This window comes from Antrostomus carolinensis, unplaced genomic scaffold (assembly GCF_000700745.2).
Source record: "Antrostomus carolinensis isolate BGI_N321 unplaced genomic scaffold, ASM70074v2 scaffold39358, whole genome shotgun sequence".
NCBI classification, from domain to species: Eukaryota; Metazoa; Chordata; class Aves; order Caprimulgiformes; family Caprimulgidae; genus Antrostomus; species Antrostomus carolinensis.
In genome coordinates, this window is record NW_010333003.1 from 22,929 (window position 1) to 40,417 (window position 17,489).

General features: G+C 43.5%; 1 protein-coding gene across 1 annotated transcript in view; it reads right to left on the reverse strand.

The window, feature by feature from the left end:
• Positions 1-17,489, reverse strand: part of LOC104529430 (phosphatase and actin regulator 3) — a 38,675-nt gene that overhangs the window by 12,051 nt on the left and 9,135 nt on the right. Inside the window, exon 4 of the mRNA XM_010173734.2 lies at positions 17,049-17,202. Coding sequence (XP_010172036.2) covers positions 17,049-17,202 — 154 coding nt within the window. The remainder of the gene's footprint in view (positions 1-17,048; positions 17,203-17,489) is intronic.

Here is a 17,489-nt window from a genome sequence, read left to right on the forward strand (position 1 = left end):
CAACCTGTTAAAATGTGAAATTCTGCCACTGACAGAACCAGAAAACCCCGGCTTTGTGTTGAGCTCGGCAGGTTCCCTCAGAAGGTCGGGCAGCCCTGCGGCCTCGGAAACGCCATCGTCCCTCGGGGAAAGCTGGGCCGCGGAAATGGCGGCCGACTCTCCTCACAGCGTTGTTAGGGAGCACAGACCAGCAAGCGGGTACTGAGAGAAAAGGCTCTAGAGAGGGGAATGCTCATATCTCCTACATTTAAAGGACATAAACTCCAGCAGAATAACGATTATCAGCAAACTACATCGCAGCAGGGGAGCTGGTGTGTAATCCCAGAGGACGAAGCAGACACTTGCCACGGAGGACATTTGCGAAAGCTAAAAACTGAACCCTCAGGGGAGCATAGATGATCTCCAAAGCTTTGTGCAGAGGATTGGGTGTTACAGAGCTACAGGCCATTTTGAGGCAAAGTAGAGTCGTGGCTCATTTCTTGTGAGTTCAGCAAAGTACCTGCACCTGAGTGTGGGCAGCTGCAGGGCTCCACCTTGGGCCCACCCGGCTGCCACACTGCTCTGCAGCTCTAGTTGTAGGAGTCACTTGAAGGTTGGATGTGGGTGTGAGGCTCTGGCACTGCTGTGATGCTGATGTGGACGTGACTGGGTGAGTTCTGTGTTTTTCTGTTTTCATTGTTTATTCATATAGGGACTCACAGCCCAACATTGGTCTCACCTCAGTGAGGTGACTGTCAACTCCCCTGGGAGCACTATCATAGTGCACCACTTCTGTTGTGTCACAGTAATGGTGTCTTTTTAGTTGATTTAAATTTAGATAGCTGTTTCTTGCTTTTGAGAAGATCATCCAATTAATGTAGTTGTGTTCTTGGGCAATATTAAAATCAGGTTTGGGTATTTTTGTGCTGTGTATTGAGGAAGGAGTGCTCCCTCTGAGTGCCTCCACAGAGCCAGGCATTTCTGGGAAGGCCTTGAAAGCTTTCTTGAAAACTCTCAAGTAACTTGCAAGCAAGTCCCATCTCTGTCCATATCCCCCATGGTGTAAATGGATGGACTGTTATTGATGTTGCCATGGTTTCATTCTAAGAGAGCTCCAGGAATTTGCTTCCCTGTTAGCTTAAACCAAGGGATGCCAGGAGCAGAGGTAAGCAGAACCGAACTGGCAGCACCTCAGTCGAGGCAACTGCAGCTGCCTCAGGGAAACTAGCAGAACTGGAAGCACCAATGTTGCTTCCCTGTATGTGATGTTGGGATACAGTTCAGTTAGTGATGCTCCAAGTCTAGATAGAGACCAAAATCTGAATATTTTCTTATAATGCTAAAGCAGTCACCATAAGTTGGGGGGGGGGGAACAACACATGGACACACAACACTGCATGAAGAGCTGTTTCTTAAGTTCAGAAACATAACAAAGTTTATGTGTTATTGTTCTGTGCAAAACGAGCATAAACCTTCAAGCACCAGGTGCTCTTCGGCTGTTTGAAGTTTGGGGAGTGTTCTGGGGGTATTTTCAGAAAGATAACTGGATAAATTTATATATTTCCATCTTTTGGAAACCAAAGCCTTTGCCTGCTCCTGCATCCTCTGCAGTGTTACTCCTGAGGGTGAGAGGAGCAGATCAGTGCAGGTTAGCTCAGTCACCTGTGGTTCTCCTCAGAACACCCTGCAGGTATGGCCATGTGCACTCTTGGTCTCAAAGTACCTTGGGTGCTGAGAATCTGCACATGGCCTCAAGATATTTGTTTTCTGCATGCAATGTGCACATGGGAATCCTGTGACATTCTGGAGTGCTCCATGCAGCTCTGAGAGGGGCAATAAATCTATGTGTGTCTGGCTGTTTCACTTGACGTACATGTGTGGTGTACAATTGTAGCAAACAGGCTGCCCAGGGGGAGAATGATTACTGCTCCTACCAGCCCCATGGTTGGGGAAATCTCTGTTGGCTGGTCTGGTGGAGTGGGCTGCAGCCCTCCCACGCAAGAGCCTGAGGAGGTCCTGCTGACTCACGTGTTCAAGACACACACAAGTGCAGACACTGGAGCTGGCTTCAAGGGGAAAACCACTAATTGCCCATCTGCTCTGGAGCAAGGTCACATGTTCATGAGGCCAGTGACTCTTACACGTGCCTGTGACTGCTGATCAATAGATCAATATTGCCTTCACACAGATTGTCTCCTTCATATTCAAGGGAATTAATGTCTTGGGACAAGGATTATACCAGGGCTGATGGTATTGGACTGTCACAGGCGACTCTGAATCCTCAGCAGTCTGAGGATTTGCATGTCACTAGGACCACAGGGTCTGCTATCAGATGGGCAATGCATCAACATGTCCTACAAGCAGGAGATGCTGCCAAGTTCTCTGTCCTCATAGTTAACCTCAGCAGTGTCTGCTTTGTCCCTTGTGGGAACTGCATCTCAGCAAAGCCAGAGCAAGCTGCGGGCTTGCAAGTATGGGCACAGAATAGCTGATGAGAGACAAACTGGGAACAGGTACAGCCCACCTGTATGTGTATGGGGCTACACTGGTTTCCCACACCTCATACAGTCCATGTTTTCTAGCTCTTATTACTCTGCAGTCTCAGAGCAAGGATCTCTGCAGACCCTAGCTAGCGTTCAGCAGAATCCACTGCAAAAAAGCTCACGTTCTTGGTTCATTTGGTTTCGTATCTGTCCCCAAAATGTGTTCATTTCCCAAATATATTTTTGCATGGAGTCTGTTGCACAGGATCTGTATGTATGACTGTCATAAAAGTGGATTTCTTTCACATTTATAGCTGAAGCCAAAAGACATACTTTGGAATCCTTTTTCTGCTCTTCCTTATGTAAATCCACGTGATTCTGATAATCTTCTAAAAAGGGAGGGGCAGACTGGGGAGACTTGGGCATGTGCAGGTGCCTGTGGACTCTGGAGTAACAAGTGAGCAATCAATCCAGGCTTCAGTAAGTGAGCTGTAGCCAGCAGCAACTGCATTGATTGTCTCTTGTGACAGACAGTTTTGCAGATAGAGTTGGGAGGGGTGGTGGTGCAGAGGATCCCTCTCACAGGAGAGCTCCCGCCCAGGCAAAGGCAGGAGGAATGGGAATGCCCTGTGCTTGCTCCTCATAAAGCAGCTTGTGTCTGCTGCCCATCAGGAGGTAAAGGCTCTGCCTCTTCAGTTGGCATCTCTCTTATCAGAACATCATGTTCAATTCAACAAGAAGTTTATTTTCATCCTTCCTATAAGTAGCTGTGAGGAGGATGTGTGCCAAGGCTTTGAGTCACCCACACACTGCACTGTGGCAGTGCAGTACTGCTTGCAATGTACAATTATGGGTAGTAGTAAATCCTTGGTAGGAGGGACTTGCTTCTTACAGTCTGTACAAAATTAGAAGGCAGACACTGAGACACAAACGTGTTTTTACCCCAAGGTGATTCTGGAGCATGTAAAAAGTGGTAGATGAGTGATGTGCTGGCGTTTCCCATAACAATGTAAGAGCAGTTGCTGGGAATCTCTGTTATTAGGAGGCTAAAGAGCAGTATGAAAGGGGTGAGTTGGTATGGTAGATTCTGCAAGTTGCATGCAAAAACTTTACTGTGTCTGTGTCCCTTCATAAACTATTTTTTGCATCCAAAGAAGAAAACTACCTTTGAGTGTCCAGTAGAAGATACTAGATAAATGCAGAGACTGTATATATGTTGCCTTAATTACATATCTTATTCATTTGTTTGGCCTTTAGTTCTGTCTGGCTTTTCAAGTTTGCAAATCGGCAAGAGTTCAGATAATTAAGTTGTCTCTCATCTCCCTGGCAATTACAGTTGTCCATCACTATAATTCCTATAATAGAAGCCCTGCAATGAGGAGTTCAGATTTCAGTTGGAATAAAAACTACAGCGTGACCCTTGTACCATAACCCACTGTCCCTGAACGACCTACATCCTTGTCACAGGGTTGATATTGCACAGTGTTACGTGGTGATAAGCACTGTGTGGGTTGAAATACACCAACAGAGCTGGTATCTAATTAGGTGAGAGGATTCAGATGGAGAAGGCTTTATGGTTGTCACTGTTTCCACCACCTGTGAAAGCCTGGCTGCATTTGACTTTTGGTTTCATAGTTTTCTCAATGTGTGAGGAAGAAAGGCCAGACACAGCTGGAGAGCAGAGCCTGTCTCGGTTCAAAGGCCTGCTGCAAAGTTCAGTGAAGATGCTGAGCATCCTTCCATCACCTTCAGGAGTCTTTTGCTTTCATACTTCTCTCAACATGCAGTTAAGGACTCTTGGAGGATGTTGTGGCACATTCCAGGACCAACATAAGAGTTTTAATTTTCAGTTGAACTATTAGTTAATATACAGAACTAACACATCTCCATTAGGGTGTAAATGTAATAGCTTATTTCAGAGCAGGAGCTTTCACCTGTCCCTTCCATCTGCTCCCCTACTCTGTGTTTAACAGAGCTGCTAGACAGTGGATCTGTCCTGCTTGTAATAGAATTACAATATTTAGTCATTAGGGTGACAAAAGTACAACTGATTTTTCAGCCAAACATGCTTCAAGGCTGCAGTTTGACGAATATTTCTTTTGGTAGCAATGTCAGCGTGAGCTGCGCTACTGCTTGCTCTTGCTTCTGCTTTTCCTTGCAGCTGGGCAGGGAACTGGTTTGGGAAATACATTCAAGTTAAAAATAGCTCAGCAAGAAAAACTGCTGAAAGAACATGCTCTTCAAATAACAGTGCAAGCAGAGCGGACTCCCAGTGCAACTCTCTGCTGAAGGCTGATGAGGGCTCAAGGCTGTGTATTAAAATGTATGTTGAAGGGTCTTCCAACTGAAACCACATGCTGGTTATGACCCAGGTCACGCTGTGCAGGTCACTGAAAATAGCGAATAATGTTTCATTGCAAAGTAATATATCCCACACACACCAAAAAAAAAGCAATAAAGCAATGTTACATATCTCAGATTTGGGCAAATTGAGAACATCGTGGGTTTGATGCTTCAGGACAAGCAAAAAAGGAATTACATAAATCCCAGGGGTTTAGTACTATCCCATTATGTATGTATTACCATTATATTATTTTAAACAAAGACAGCTGCTACTGCTTAAGTGATACTAAAATCAACTCTGAGAGCAAGTCCTTGCAAGTCAATCACTAGTAGACCAGAAGCAAATCTCAGCCCAGTGGTGTGGACTGCCACATTACTGAGACTTTCCAAATCTCCTCGTGGAACAGTTGCATACTCCTGGGTGCTTAGTGGGTAATGATATGTATGAAAAGAAACAAACAAACAAAGTTAGGTTTTAACTTCACTGTGTAAACGATCCTTAGTACAACACTTGTGCTTAATCTCCTCCAGGGAGACTGAGGCTGGGTTGCCAGCCACCCTTGAGCCCTGCAAGAAATGGAAGTGTCTGTAGCCTTATGACTCAACTTCCTGGGCAGCCAGGGATGCAATTTCAGCCACCACAGTCAGAGGGAACAGGGACAGGAGGGCAGAAAGACACGTCAGTTTGGACTGTAGCACTAGCTACGTTTCAGAGTCCATCAGAGAGATACTGTACATGGATGGAAGCATCCCAAAGTGTCCTGAATTCAGCTGGGATGCTCGCTGGTGCACAGCTGGCATTAAGAACCGCAGTACTGTCCACTTAACCTATAAACAGTTGTCCCTACCAACAGATGCCACTACGATGTACAACTGTGAGATCTGGGTCACTGGAAGAAACCACAGCTGGATTTTCAGAGAGCAGACAAAGAAGTATTGATATGCATAGCTTGTCAGCCTGCCTCTGCTGCTGTATGTAAATTTCTCCTCTGCCCCCTCATTTAATGCAAAATAACTTGAGAATGACCATTCTTGCCATGGATACAAGCTGCAGAGAGTTTCCTCATGCAATGTGAACTCTGGAGAATATAGTTCTCTGTTCACTGTAACCTATATTTGTATATAAAAGACTCCTTGGTGATCTGCAAAATCTGTGAAGTGACAAGTAAGTATCCACAGGCATATCTGCTGTTGTGTAAAGGTGTGTTGCATAAAAGGGTAAGGATTTACCCCAGAGCTGGTGGTATCAAGCTGTGTGAGCCGACTGACCCAGCAGCTTCAAACCCAAACAGGAGAGGGCATGCCGTTGCAAACTGGTTGTAATGTCAGGCTTTATGCCAAAGGAGAGCTTTCTTAATCACTGGAGTAATTCAAGGAAAATGGAGCACTCTCTTGGCTTTGTGTAATCCCTACAGGAAAAAAAAATAAATGATAGTGATTCCTGAAGTTGCAAATGCTTCTGGGACAGACAGTCCCTGCTGGGACCATGTGTATGACTGCACACCTGCTATCAAACTGCCGGGATCTCTCTGGGAACACTCTTCCTGGCAACACAAGTACTTTCTAGTTCTCTCCTGTCACTCACCCACGCAGCATCTCCAAAAGGATGGGATATCCCTGCCTTCAGATAGCACAGCACCATCTGTTGTACTATTTTCCGTTTCTCTCACGCACGCTATTGTTAGCCCAGCATTTTTCAGTGCAGAGCTAGACCAACAGCTTGCCCTCATGCTGTCACTGGCCAGGGTCACTCAGCCTTTGCCCACAGCGTGCTCTGAATCCTGCTTCTTTACTGCATTCTCATTTTATTTTAATATTTTGCTTTTTTCAAAATTTCTCTTGAGTTTATCTGTTGATTTTTCAATGCAAAGAGTGGTCCTGCTCTCAGTGTGTGGAGTGAAATAAGAAAATCCACTGACAACTCAAAGATGTGGCCCAAGCACTCTGTAGGAGTGTGATTCTCCTTGTCACGATGACAGGAATAATAATCTATTGTGTAGTTATTTCACCAGCAGATCTCGTAGTGCTCTGCAAAGCTGGTCTGTGTGGTTATCTCTATTGTACAGCACAGGAAAATGTGGCAAAGTGTCTTGTCTGGAAAACCAGACTTGCAGACGCTCCAGGGATTTAATTCACTTCCCACTGCAAATGATATTTTAGTGATTCTGGTTCACTTTGGTTTTACACTGGGCTGTGTGAGGAGTATGACTCGTCGCTTCATGCCACAAAGCATGACACTGAGCATTACAGATAGGCTAACTTACATGAGGATTTGAGTTTAAAAATGCTGTCCTCGTATTCTGTCTGTTCTTCCCCAAAGCTTTTTGGGACCCTCCTCAGTTCCATTTAGGATCCTGTGTTTAGTTATGGTGATGTAAATCCAAATACAGGTTGCTGGCAAATTTCAGTCAGGACAGCAGATTCTGAGCTTTTGAAATCTGGGTTCCTCAACTGAATAAAATGTGAGAATTTTATTATGTAACATTTCCTATTGACCTCAGCATAGTTTTGACATTGTTACTGTGATTTGTTGTGGTACAACATACATTGTCTTTTACTGTCAAAGTGCCAGGCTGTGACCAAAAACCTTTGTGAAATCTCAGTGTTCTTGAGAAAGGATTCAATTTTGCCACATCCGTGTCTCCTTAGAGTGGCTTTTTGTCTGCTGAGTGACTGCCAGGATAGGGGGGAGCTAAGCAGAGCAATGTAAGGTGGCAGTGACTCCATCAAAGCTACATCAGGCCTTTTCTCTCTGCAAATGACCTCCATCATATGCTGGCTTCTTAGGCTTTTGCAGCATGTTTTTTCGTTGCAGCTGATGCACAAGTCACAGGCAATGCTGCATTTGAGTGCTGGGCCTCTACTCCACTAGAAAGTCCCTGCTAACCCTGAGCTTCCTGCTCGATCACCCTTGTAGACCTAAGCTTGGTGTTTCTGCAAACCTATCATTCTCTGGTATCTTTTTCCTTTATGTTGTAAACAGGCTGCAAAAATACATCTCTAAACTTAATTGCATGATGCCTATAAATATAACTTTCAGTACCACGTTAGTACTGGTTTGTTTAACCTTTTCTTGAGAAGGAGAACTTTTCCCATCCTGGGTGGTATTTGGACGTGCTGCAGCCGCTCCCTGTGATAATTACAATAACGAGGCTGCAGTGTAGCCTGGCCAGAATGTGGCTTTTGCAGACACCCTCAAATTAGCCTGATCTCTTTGCAATAGACCAGCTGCTATCTGGAGAGACTGTTGTGAGATTCTGGCTCTTTCATTTTTTATTTTTTTTTTTGGTTGGTTGGTTTTTTTAAAACATGATTTCTGAAAAATTAATGAAGTATTAATTCATTCAGAATTTAATTTGCTTACTGAATATGATCATCTCAAGCGAATGACAATGGCTGTTCATCTGCGAGCAATGTACTCTTGATTTCGAGGGCTTTTTTTCAACAGTGTAGCACTCATTTTAATTCTGGTGTTTGTCTCTTGGCTGATTAGTATTTTGTATAGTTTTAACAAAACAAAATAACTGTCACATCTTTGTACAACAACAGACTAACTAGATTGAGGTAACCTATTTCTAATGGGATTTAAGACTCAGATTTTACCAACATGCTGATTCTTCAAGCAAGTGTGTTTCCTGGTTGCCTTGATACAGTCCTCTGCATAAGTGGACTTTCAACAGGAGGTCCTCAACCTCCAAAGGTGGTGTCTGTTTCTTTTTCATTTCACTAGACAAATACTTCATCATGGATTGATAAATCTAGGGGTTCTTTTTTGTCTTTTGGTGTGTTACATGCAAGAGCTAAAGAAAAATGAGAGTGCTTTCCAGGAAAAAAACACTCTCCAGAGTCTGGAGAGGTCGAGGAAGTGTGCTGGCCACTTGGATGACTTAATTATCCTGAAAAACAGGTGCTGAAAGAAACTGGCAGTGCTCTGTTTGACCCAAGAAACTCCCACATTACACAAATAAACAGGAAAACCCCTGCAAGACCTGATTATGCAGCTGCAGCATGCGTGGTGGGCACAGGCAGTAGAATAAAAAAGATTTACCTTGAACTACCTTTTAATAATTGATATGACTCTACAATATTTATTAAGTAGTGTTTGAGTAAAAACAATGACCTTCTGTTCTGACCTGTTTTCTCTCCTTTCCCACTCCCTATTTTCTAAATATTTCCTTAATTTTTCACCCCCTTCACCATCTCTAAGGTTATTTTAAAAGGGTAGAAACTGTGCTAGACTGACCCAGTTTTTCTATATAAAAGTGGCAAGCACAAGCTTCTGATTCCTGGGAGGAATGAAGATCTTGAATGAACCAGGCGATGGAAGTTGTGCTCAGAGCCACAGGAGGAGGAAACTGTAGTAACTCTGTCAGTATTTGGAAGGCCAACTGCACTGTAGTAACTGCAGTTTCTTGGATCACATATGGTGAGCCAGTTCTTGGAAGGGAGTCCAAAAATATGCTCGAGTTCTTCACACAAAGGTGCAGATGACTCATCTGACAACACTGCCCCATAAATCAGTGATAACACACTGCTGTGATGTGAGCCATATGCCTCCAGGTATGATGTGTGCAAATGTGACACCGCACAGTAAGAAAGCTTTGTCTCTTCCCTTCTCCAAACTAAAAGCCACACTACAAATTTTGTGGGAGAAGTTAATTCTTTCTGCTTAGGTATTCTGCAGGCAGTTCACAGCAACAGTTATGGTGATAATCATTTATATCCAGTCTGCATATAAATTTGGTTAGGTTTAAAAGGAGGGTGGAGGAGAGAACCAACACAACACAAAACTACCTCTCTCTCTTTTGTTCTTACACGCTTTCAAGTGGCAAGTATGGAGCACATTAAAACTGAAAAACATGCAGTCAAATCCCCTTCTGGCTGAGATTTTGCTTGTACCAGTTCATAGTCCTTCAGCTACACACTGTCCATCCTGTCTTGCTTCTGTTTCTATCACAGGTAAGTAAGTGCTCGGCTTTCAAGTACATAAAATATTTCTCCTGAATTTCATGAACAGATTTAAAACAAAAAACCTCATCCTAAATAATCTCAGTAACACAGCTACCATCCCTACAAATGATGAGCGCTGCCGCTGTGAGTGCCTGAATCCCTGCTCAGCTCCTGGTTTATCAGTCGCTCACAACTGCTACAGCACCTTGTCCTGGTCAGGTTTTTGTCATAAAACAGCACAAATGGCTGTGACAACCAGAGCAGCTGACTTTGGTCCCTATTGATTAAGCTCTACAAATTAAATTAAAGTAATTTCTTTTTGTAATTACTGTGCTGCAGAACCAAACTACCTGGAGGACCTGAATGATAATCCAGTGTAAGGTGAAGCATTACAGAGCATTATTGGCTCTCTGCAGATTTCCATTTTGTTTTATGACTGCTGGCCACTTTACAGGGCTAGGGCCCAGCTCTTCAGGCATGTGTAGATGCCTCATTTCTGAGAGAGGATCTGAGCATGAACACTGCTATTTGTAGGCAGTTTGGCAGGGCAAAACAAGTGCACTAATTTCTTCCCTAAAATGTTTTTTCCTTATTTAATTACACTTGCTTTAGCAATTTTCCTGCAAGCTTATTTACATAATTATGTTCCCTTGTGATAAACTACAGCTTTCTGAACCCTGATTTTTTTATTTCTCGTTTCACATGTGCCACTTATGCCAGAAAATCTATTTGAGGAATTGACTCTGTGTCTCAGAAAAGGCCCTGGATATTCCTTTCTGTGTGTACACCTGCTGCCCTGCTCTTTCCTTTCCTGCTGTGCACTGACCTGCTGCCCTTGCCTCCACTGTGTCATTGGAAAACCTGTTTGATTATGATTTTCCAGCACTGGAGCCAGGGAAGTAGACTAGAGCAGTGCAAGACGTTGATGTCTTCCCAGAAGACAATCTGTCACCAGCTGTCCCCCGGACACGTGAAACTTTTTCTTGTCTGTGAGCAGAAGTAACTGCCCTGTGCACTGACAGTTCCCCATGGGTGCACGAAGTAATTACCCAACGTTTTCAACAGGAGGTGTGTGCTGCCACACCAGCCTGCACTGAGAGCAGCTTTGAGTTACGTGCATGTTGTTCAAATCAAAAACTGACACACAGGACTAAATCTTCTCTGTTGCAGCCCTTTATAAATGAATTAGTATGTTAAAAAATTCTTGCCAAAAATACTGTGGGCTGGTCTGAGGCAGCAAATTGCTTTTTCTGGTTCAGCTGCAGATCATGGCTCTTGCCCAGAGATTGGGTGCTCCATAATTAATTGTGCCTGCACTGTGCTTCGTTACTGAAGCAACCAAGTACCTCTGGTTAAAGAGCTTCTGTCCAGAGGGTCTGTTATGATCACACACTCATGGTGGTTAGGTTTGTTACTTGCTGACCAGGGATTCACATTAATGAAGTTCATTCTATTTTTGCAAGTGTAATACCTGGAAGGGAACAAAGGCTACTTTTCTCAAGAGCTCTTAAGCCTTTAAGAGAAAGGGACAGGGTAGTCAAGGTATGGCATGTACAGATGTACTGGAACCTCTTCTAAAACGTGTATTTGAGCTGCACTGCAACTCCCTTGGACCTGAAAAGCCCTGTAAACAGGAGGCTAAACTCCATTGTTTGGAGATGTTAAAACATGAGCTTTCTCCCTTTCCTCCTGATTTTTATCCTTGAAGGCTGTCTTGGAGTAATTCTGGCAGCAGATACTAAACCTCAGCCCCCTTGACCGTAAGGCCAGTGCTGTCTGTCTCGGGGTATGTAACAGGGTTTCCAAATGTGTGTCACTGCCTGACACCAAGGAGGGGCATGGGGAACAGTAATGCCTATGGGATCTAGACATCTAAATCCTGGAGGCAGCTCCAAAAAATCTCAGCTATCACTTGCACCTCTTCCATTCTTCCAAACCTTCCCCCCCAACCCCACAACATTTTTCTTTTCTGTTGCCTGAAAAACTGAGTCTGTCACGCAAAGGAACGAAACATGAAAAAAATTCCCAAATCCTCACACAAGCACCAGGTTTAAAAAGCACTTGGGCACTGTGCAAGCTGTTAATATACTGCAGCCACATGCAAATCTCCAACAGCAACCCCCCAGCCGGTCCCAGCTGCCAGCATCTTGTCTTGTTGTCTAGTGCAGAGGAAGGAGAACGGGAGACTCCCTCGGCTTATACACACGCCCACAGAATTAAATTGTAGTTCTATATATATCTCCCATCTCACGCAAGGAGCTGGGGCTTTCATAGATGCCCACGCTGCGCTTGCTGGGTTTATTTTTAGCATCAGTGACAAGGTTACGGGGATGATTCCTGCCAAATCAGGACAAAAATGCATTAAATTGTACACAGCTAATTAGCGGTGACAGCTGATCTTTTCTTTGTGCTTGCCCCTGCCTTTCTGTCTCTGGAATAAATCTATGTCAAGTCTTCCCAGCCTTCTGAAATCAGGGCAGTTCCCTGATTTCTATTTCAGCAAGTGGGAGTTTGAGCACAGTCAGAGCTTCATTAAAAAAACCCTTTATAATCTCCAGGTGAATTTAGGTTAGTCTCTAAACTGGGCTCAATTCAGTATCTACTTAATATTCTTCTGCAATAGAGCTACTAGTAGTTTTTACCCCCTCCCTCGGTCAATATTCCCCAGTGCTCTGCGTATTCAACCCAGTCTCCCACTGAATCTCTGTAGGGTTGATGCCTTTCCAGTGAGCAAAGCTGCACTGAGATGTTTCTGTGGCACTGGGAGTGGCACTGGACATGCCTTTCTTGGGAAATGGGGCACAGCTTTTGTTTCATCAATAGGTAAAATTTTCCTTTATGATTGCTCTGTGTTGAGCTGTTATGCTCTGTGCTTTTAGGCTGCAAATCTGAAGTGCTGTTTGCTTGGTATTCTGGGTCTAGCAGCACTGTGAACTTCACGCCCTGTTAGCTGAGGCTGACGTACAAACCAGGGTCTAATCTGGGTGTGCATTTAGCTGCGTCTGCAGTTTCTGGGCAAGTCAACTCAAAAATGCCTTTTCAAGCACCTCAGGGCAGCACTAGAACCACAGATTTCCAGATGTGGTAAAGTGCTGAATAAAGATACCTCCTTTTCACTTTACACTGCCAAGAAACCTTGCCCCAGCGTGATCCACTTACCCGTGCCAAGATTTTCAATGTGGTAAAGATCAGTTTTAGGTGCTCAAGTTTTGGTTCCGCTCTGTGTCCACAAAACCATCATTCTTCCTGCCTGACTCCTTTGATGCCCACGTTTCTGTATCTGAATTCCCATCTCCATTCTCTTTTAAGTGCCGCTTAATGTATCGTGTCTACTTATGCAAATGTCCAAGGAGGTGAAACAGAATATGAAATGAAAATTACATGTATAATCTTTCCTGGGAATTCATATTTTCATTGAAACATTAAGTAATAATGGAGTGTCTTTAACTGTGGTTATACAAGGCATACTTGAGAAGTACCAGCCACCCAGGCAGTTCAAACATTAACTTTCTAAACAGTTAGATATCAAATTTAATTAAACAACCTTTTCCTGCGTCAGTCTTCAGTCTAGCAACTATTTCACTCCTCTAGGTTTCAGCTTAAACCCTTTCTAGAACAAAGTGGGTCTGTAAGGCAGAGAGCAGTTATTGCAAATAATCGTACTTGCAAATGTCTTTTCTGTCTCTTGACACAAAGAGCTCTCAATTTGCTGAACTCCACTGAGGGCTCGTTATCTGCACTCCGAACACAAGCTAATGGGAACCAAGACCTGTCGGGAGCCCTGTTGCTGAATGCACAGTACAATATTGCATGTGCACACCGTGGCCTGGGGCACTGGGGACACATGGATTAGCAAGAGAAAACACTACTGGAAAGGGAAATCTGGGGAAAATGGAATGCTGCCATTTTGGATGGAGGAGGAGGGAGATGTGCATGTTTCCATGGCAACAAGCGGTAGACTAAATTGGCTGGGAGCATGAAATATGGGAAATACACTTTTAAAAAGCAGCAGCCATGTACATAAATGAATACTTGAATCTGTACTTGTTCTGCTGTCAGTCAGTAATAAACCTGAAGTCAGTGGACTTGCACAGCTGTGAAAGTAGAATCTGGCCCAAAAGATAAAACAGAATTCCTCAATCTCTCTTTTGAGATGGAATGAGTGGGAAAGTGAAGAAAAATGGGGATTCTAGCTTTGAGTGTATAAACACTCATCAGCATAGCTGAGAGCTGGTTTTCTCAGCAGGTTCACAACTACTGTTGAAATGTATTACAACCAGAACCATTTAAAAATACAACTGTTTTGAGAAAATGTTATACTTTTGTCTCTTCATTTTTGAAACATAGACACTATTATTCAGTATTTTTGGCACATTATATGCGTCAGCACAGCTTTCCCTCCAGAGTACAGAGCTAGGCTGTGTTAGCTGTGGGACTGAGGCAATTTGCTAGACAGCTATAGACTTTCAAATCCCTACAAATGTGTTGAAAAATATTGATCTTGGAAACAACTGCATGTTTACTTGCCATTCTTATGCAGACAGCCACATAACTACTGACTAATCTGCCCATATATCGTTCTTTTGTGCTTAAGTACAGGTCTACAGCCTGGTGGTACATGTGGATCCATAGCTGAGCTGGCAAGTCCCGTTGCTGTTATGAAAGTGTTACTAGTACAGCAGCAACGTGCTCTTATCTGCATAGGTACTGGCAAAATCATGCAGAGAACAGACATTTTTGTTGGATCCCATTCCCCAGTCAGTGCTTCACACCTGAACCTTTAGCACTATGTTCCTTAGCTATAAACTTCCAAGTTGTCACAAAGAAACTATGCTGCACAAATACCAGTAAAAGGAATGGAACTCAAAACCTCAGGCAAGATTTTCCCTCTGCACAGTGTGGCTGCGTTTCCACACTACTGCCAGGTTGTGCTCCGAGTTGTGGACTCTGGGGTGGTCTGGGTTTTGTGGAGTGAGACCTAGTCAGCCCTAGTCAGAAACTCCAGAGGGATATCTCTAGGGCTTTGACTCCTTGGCCTTTACCAGTACCCATTTTTACTTTTTTTTTTTGGACATGTACTTTTATTTCCTGGTGTAAATATTTTCCTGCATGCATCCACCATCTGAGCTTGTTTGCATGATCATGTTCTATTCTGGTGGATGAGTTAAGAGCTGAGCCGAGCTCTCCCAGTGAACATATGTGCTGGAAGTTGTGTGGGAGATTGCTTCCAATCTGTTTTGCCATTCCTGGCTATTCCCACAATCTCTGCACCGTCTGTTCCCTGAGACGTGCTGAATCTTCCACGTTCCAGGAGGAAGGAGCTGAATGAAAGCTTGTCTTCTAGCACTTGGAACAAAGATGGCTTGTAGCCATCCTCTAGACATTGCCAATGAGGCTAATAGCCTGCACCACAGATTGCTCCATAAGACCATAGCAGACAGGATGGAGGCTTCCTTCACTGCATTTACCTATAGACAGTATTTTCTAGCTACCTGTAATGACCAGCCCTTTTCTTCACCAGGAGAGCAGTTTCCTTTGTAAGTCCTTGCACTCACACTTGACGTTAGGTATGCCTCCTTTTAAAATAATTCTTTATCCTCATTATTAAGCAAACTAAATGGTAAATGAAAAGAAAGGGATAAAGTCTGTAATTATACCACCTGAGGCTGCAATTCCATTAGACCTTTCACAAGGTATTGAAGAGAGATGTGACCTTGTAGGCATTTCAGCAATCTGAGGTGTGGCTGGATAGGAGATAATCTTCTCACTCAGTGAATACTCTCTGATGGTCCAGCTTGCTTTTAGGGATGCAGTGGGATGGAAATATTTTTTTTTTTTTTTAAAGCCATAAAATGAGGCTCCTAACCTATAAAAACATTTCACAAACAGCTGACTGGCCAAAATACTGGAATTAACGATATCAGAGTGCAGCCTGAAATATTTCCCTGAAATGACTACAAAAGGCTTGCAAGGTCAAGATGATCAAGGCCATGGTCAAGGTCCATGACACTTTCCTTCCTAAGATAATGGGTATTAATGTGGCACATCTATGACTTGCTCTGCCTATAACTCTTGGAACTTAATGTAAATTGTAATGTGATGTTTTGTACTTGTCTGGGATGTACTCCTTTGGGTGTAAAGTGCTACCATGCTACAATCAGTGAGACTGGAAGAAGGCAGACTATTCCATCTCCAACATTGCAGGGGCATCATGAAGTGCACCCAAAATCTCATCCCTTTTCATTCAGCAGCTCGTTTCTTAGCTGAGGGCAAGTGTGGTGATGGCAGTGATGTTCTCCTCCATAAACCCTGGTCCATCAGGGTGCTCTGATCCATGTGCATGCTTCTCATTCCCTGTCCCCTGAGGTAAAGTTTAATCAAATGCACACACATGAATGAGCTAACCTAAATATCAATAAATGTTTCTTTCAGCAGAGGCTTGAGATATTTAATATTTAATAAGCCTTGAAAATGAACTTCTGTTTCTCAATTTGTTTCCAAGCATTTTGGCGGCGAGCAGTGCTCACTGTCCCAGTGTGGGCAGGCACAACACAGATTATTTAACAATCCACTTTGTCTCATCTAAAATATTCATGTTCACAGGCATCCGAATGTAGCTCTTAAAAAAACACGCACAAAAACCAAATGGTGCAATCTGAGCTTCACAGTTACCTTAAATCTTTGCTTTAGGCTACACACCACAGTCATGCTATTTCCCTCATAGCTCTACCCTGTTGCCCTGGTTACTGATCTAGAGGAGAACATCCCTGCAGCTGGACTTACACAAACACCTCACCCACCTGAGGGCAACGCTGCTGAAGTTGCTTCTTTGTCAAAGCAGAAATACAGCCACCAACACATACAGCAGCTTGCCCTTGTTCAAGTAAATATGCAGCTATAACAATTGCCTTTATCCTCAAATTCAGCTTTGAGGATAATTTATATAATTTTATTATATAAATAAATTTTATTATTGTTTTTGTTAAAGCACTAGCCTTTCTGGAGGACCACCAAATCTTGATTATGTCAGTGGAGCTTTAGGTAGATTTGGCAGAATTTTGTCTCCCACGTCGACTTCTGTCTTGTTTTCTATTGAAAACAAGGGAATTCTGATAGAAGAGGGAGTTAAGATCTGTTTTCTGTGACTGAATGATAGCTGAAAACATGCTAGATTAGTTTGTGTATGATTCACTGCAGGAAATGGACTTGGTGCATGACAGTGTCTCATCTGACAGCACTCAGAGGATGCTCCATTGTAAAGGGAGGGTCCTCCTTGTTCTTAGATAGACTTACTTTGAGAGTTTCATTTCAATTTGCTGACGGATTTCCTGTCTTTCCTCATCTGTCCTCCTTGGGAAAATATTCCTGTCTTCCAGCTCCTGCTTACTTGGTCTATTTCGTAGTTTTACTGCCAGCAGCTCTTTCTTGCATTTTCTTGGCAAAGTACCTGGGACATGCATGGAAAAGAAAGTTATTAGGAAGACAGTTCCTGGAGATGAAACATGAACATAGGGCGAGTGGGAAACTTAGAGAGTGACAATGATCAAGTGACAAAGATATTAGTGTGCAATGAGCAGTTGTACACATAAGTAAGGAGCACTACAGTTATGCAGGGCTCAGGCACAAAGCTGCTTACAAATGCAGAGGGATCGTATTCCTCTGTTATCTTTGTTATCCATCACAAGTAAGCAGTGCTCTGCAAAATTATTTGCAGCTGAGATATGATTCACGTCA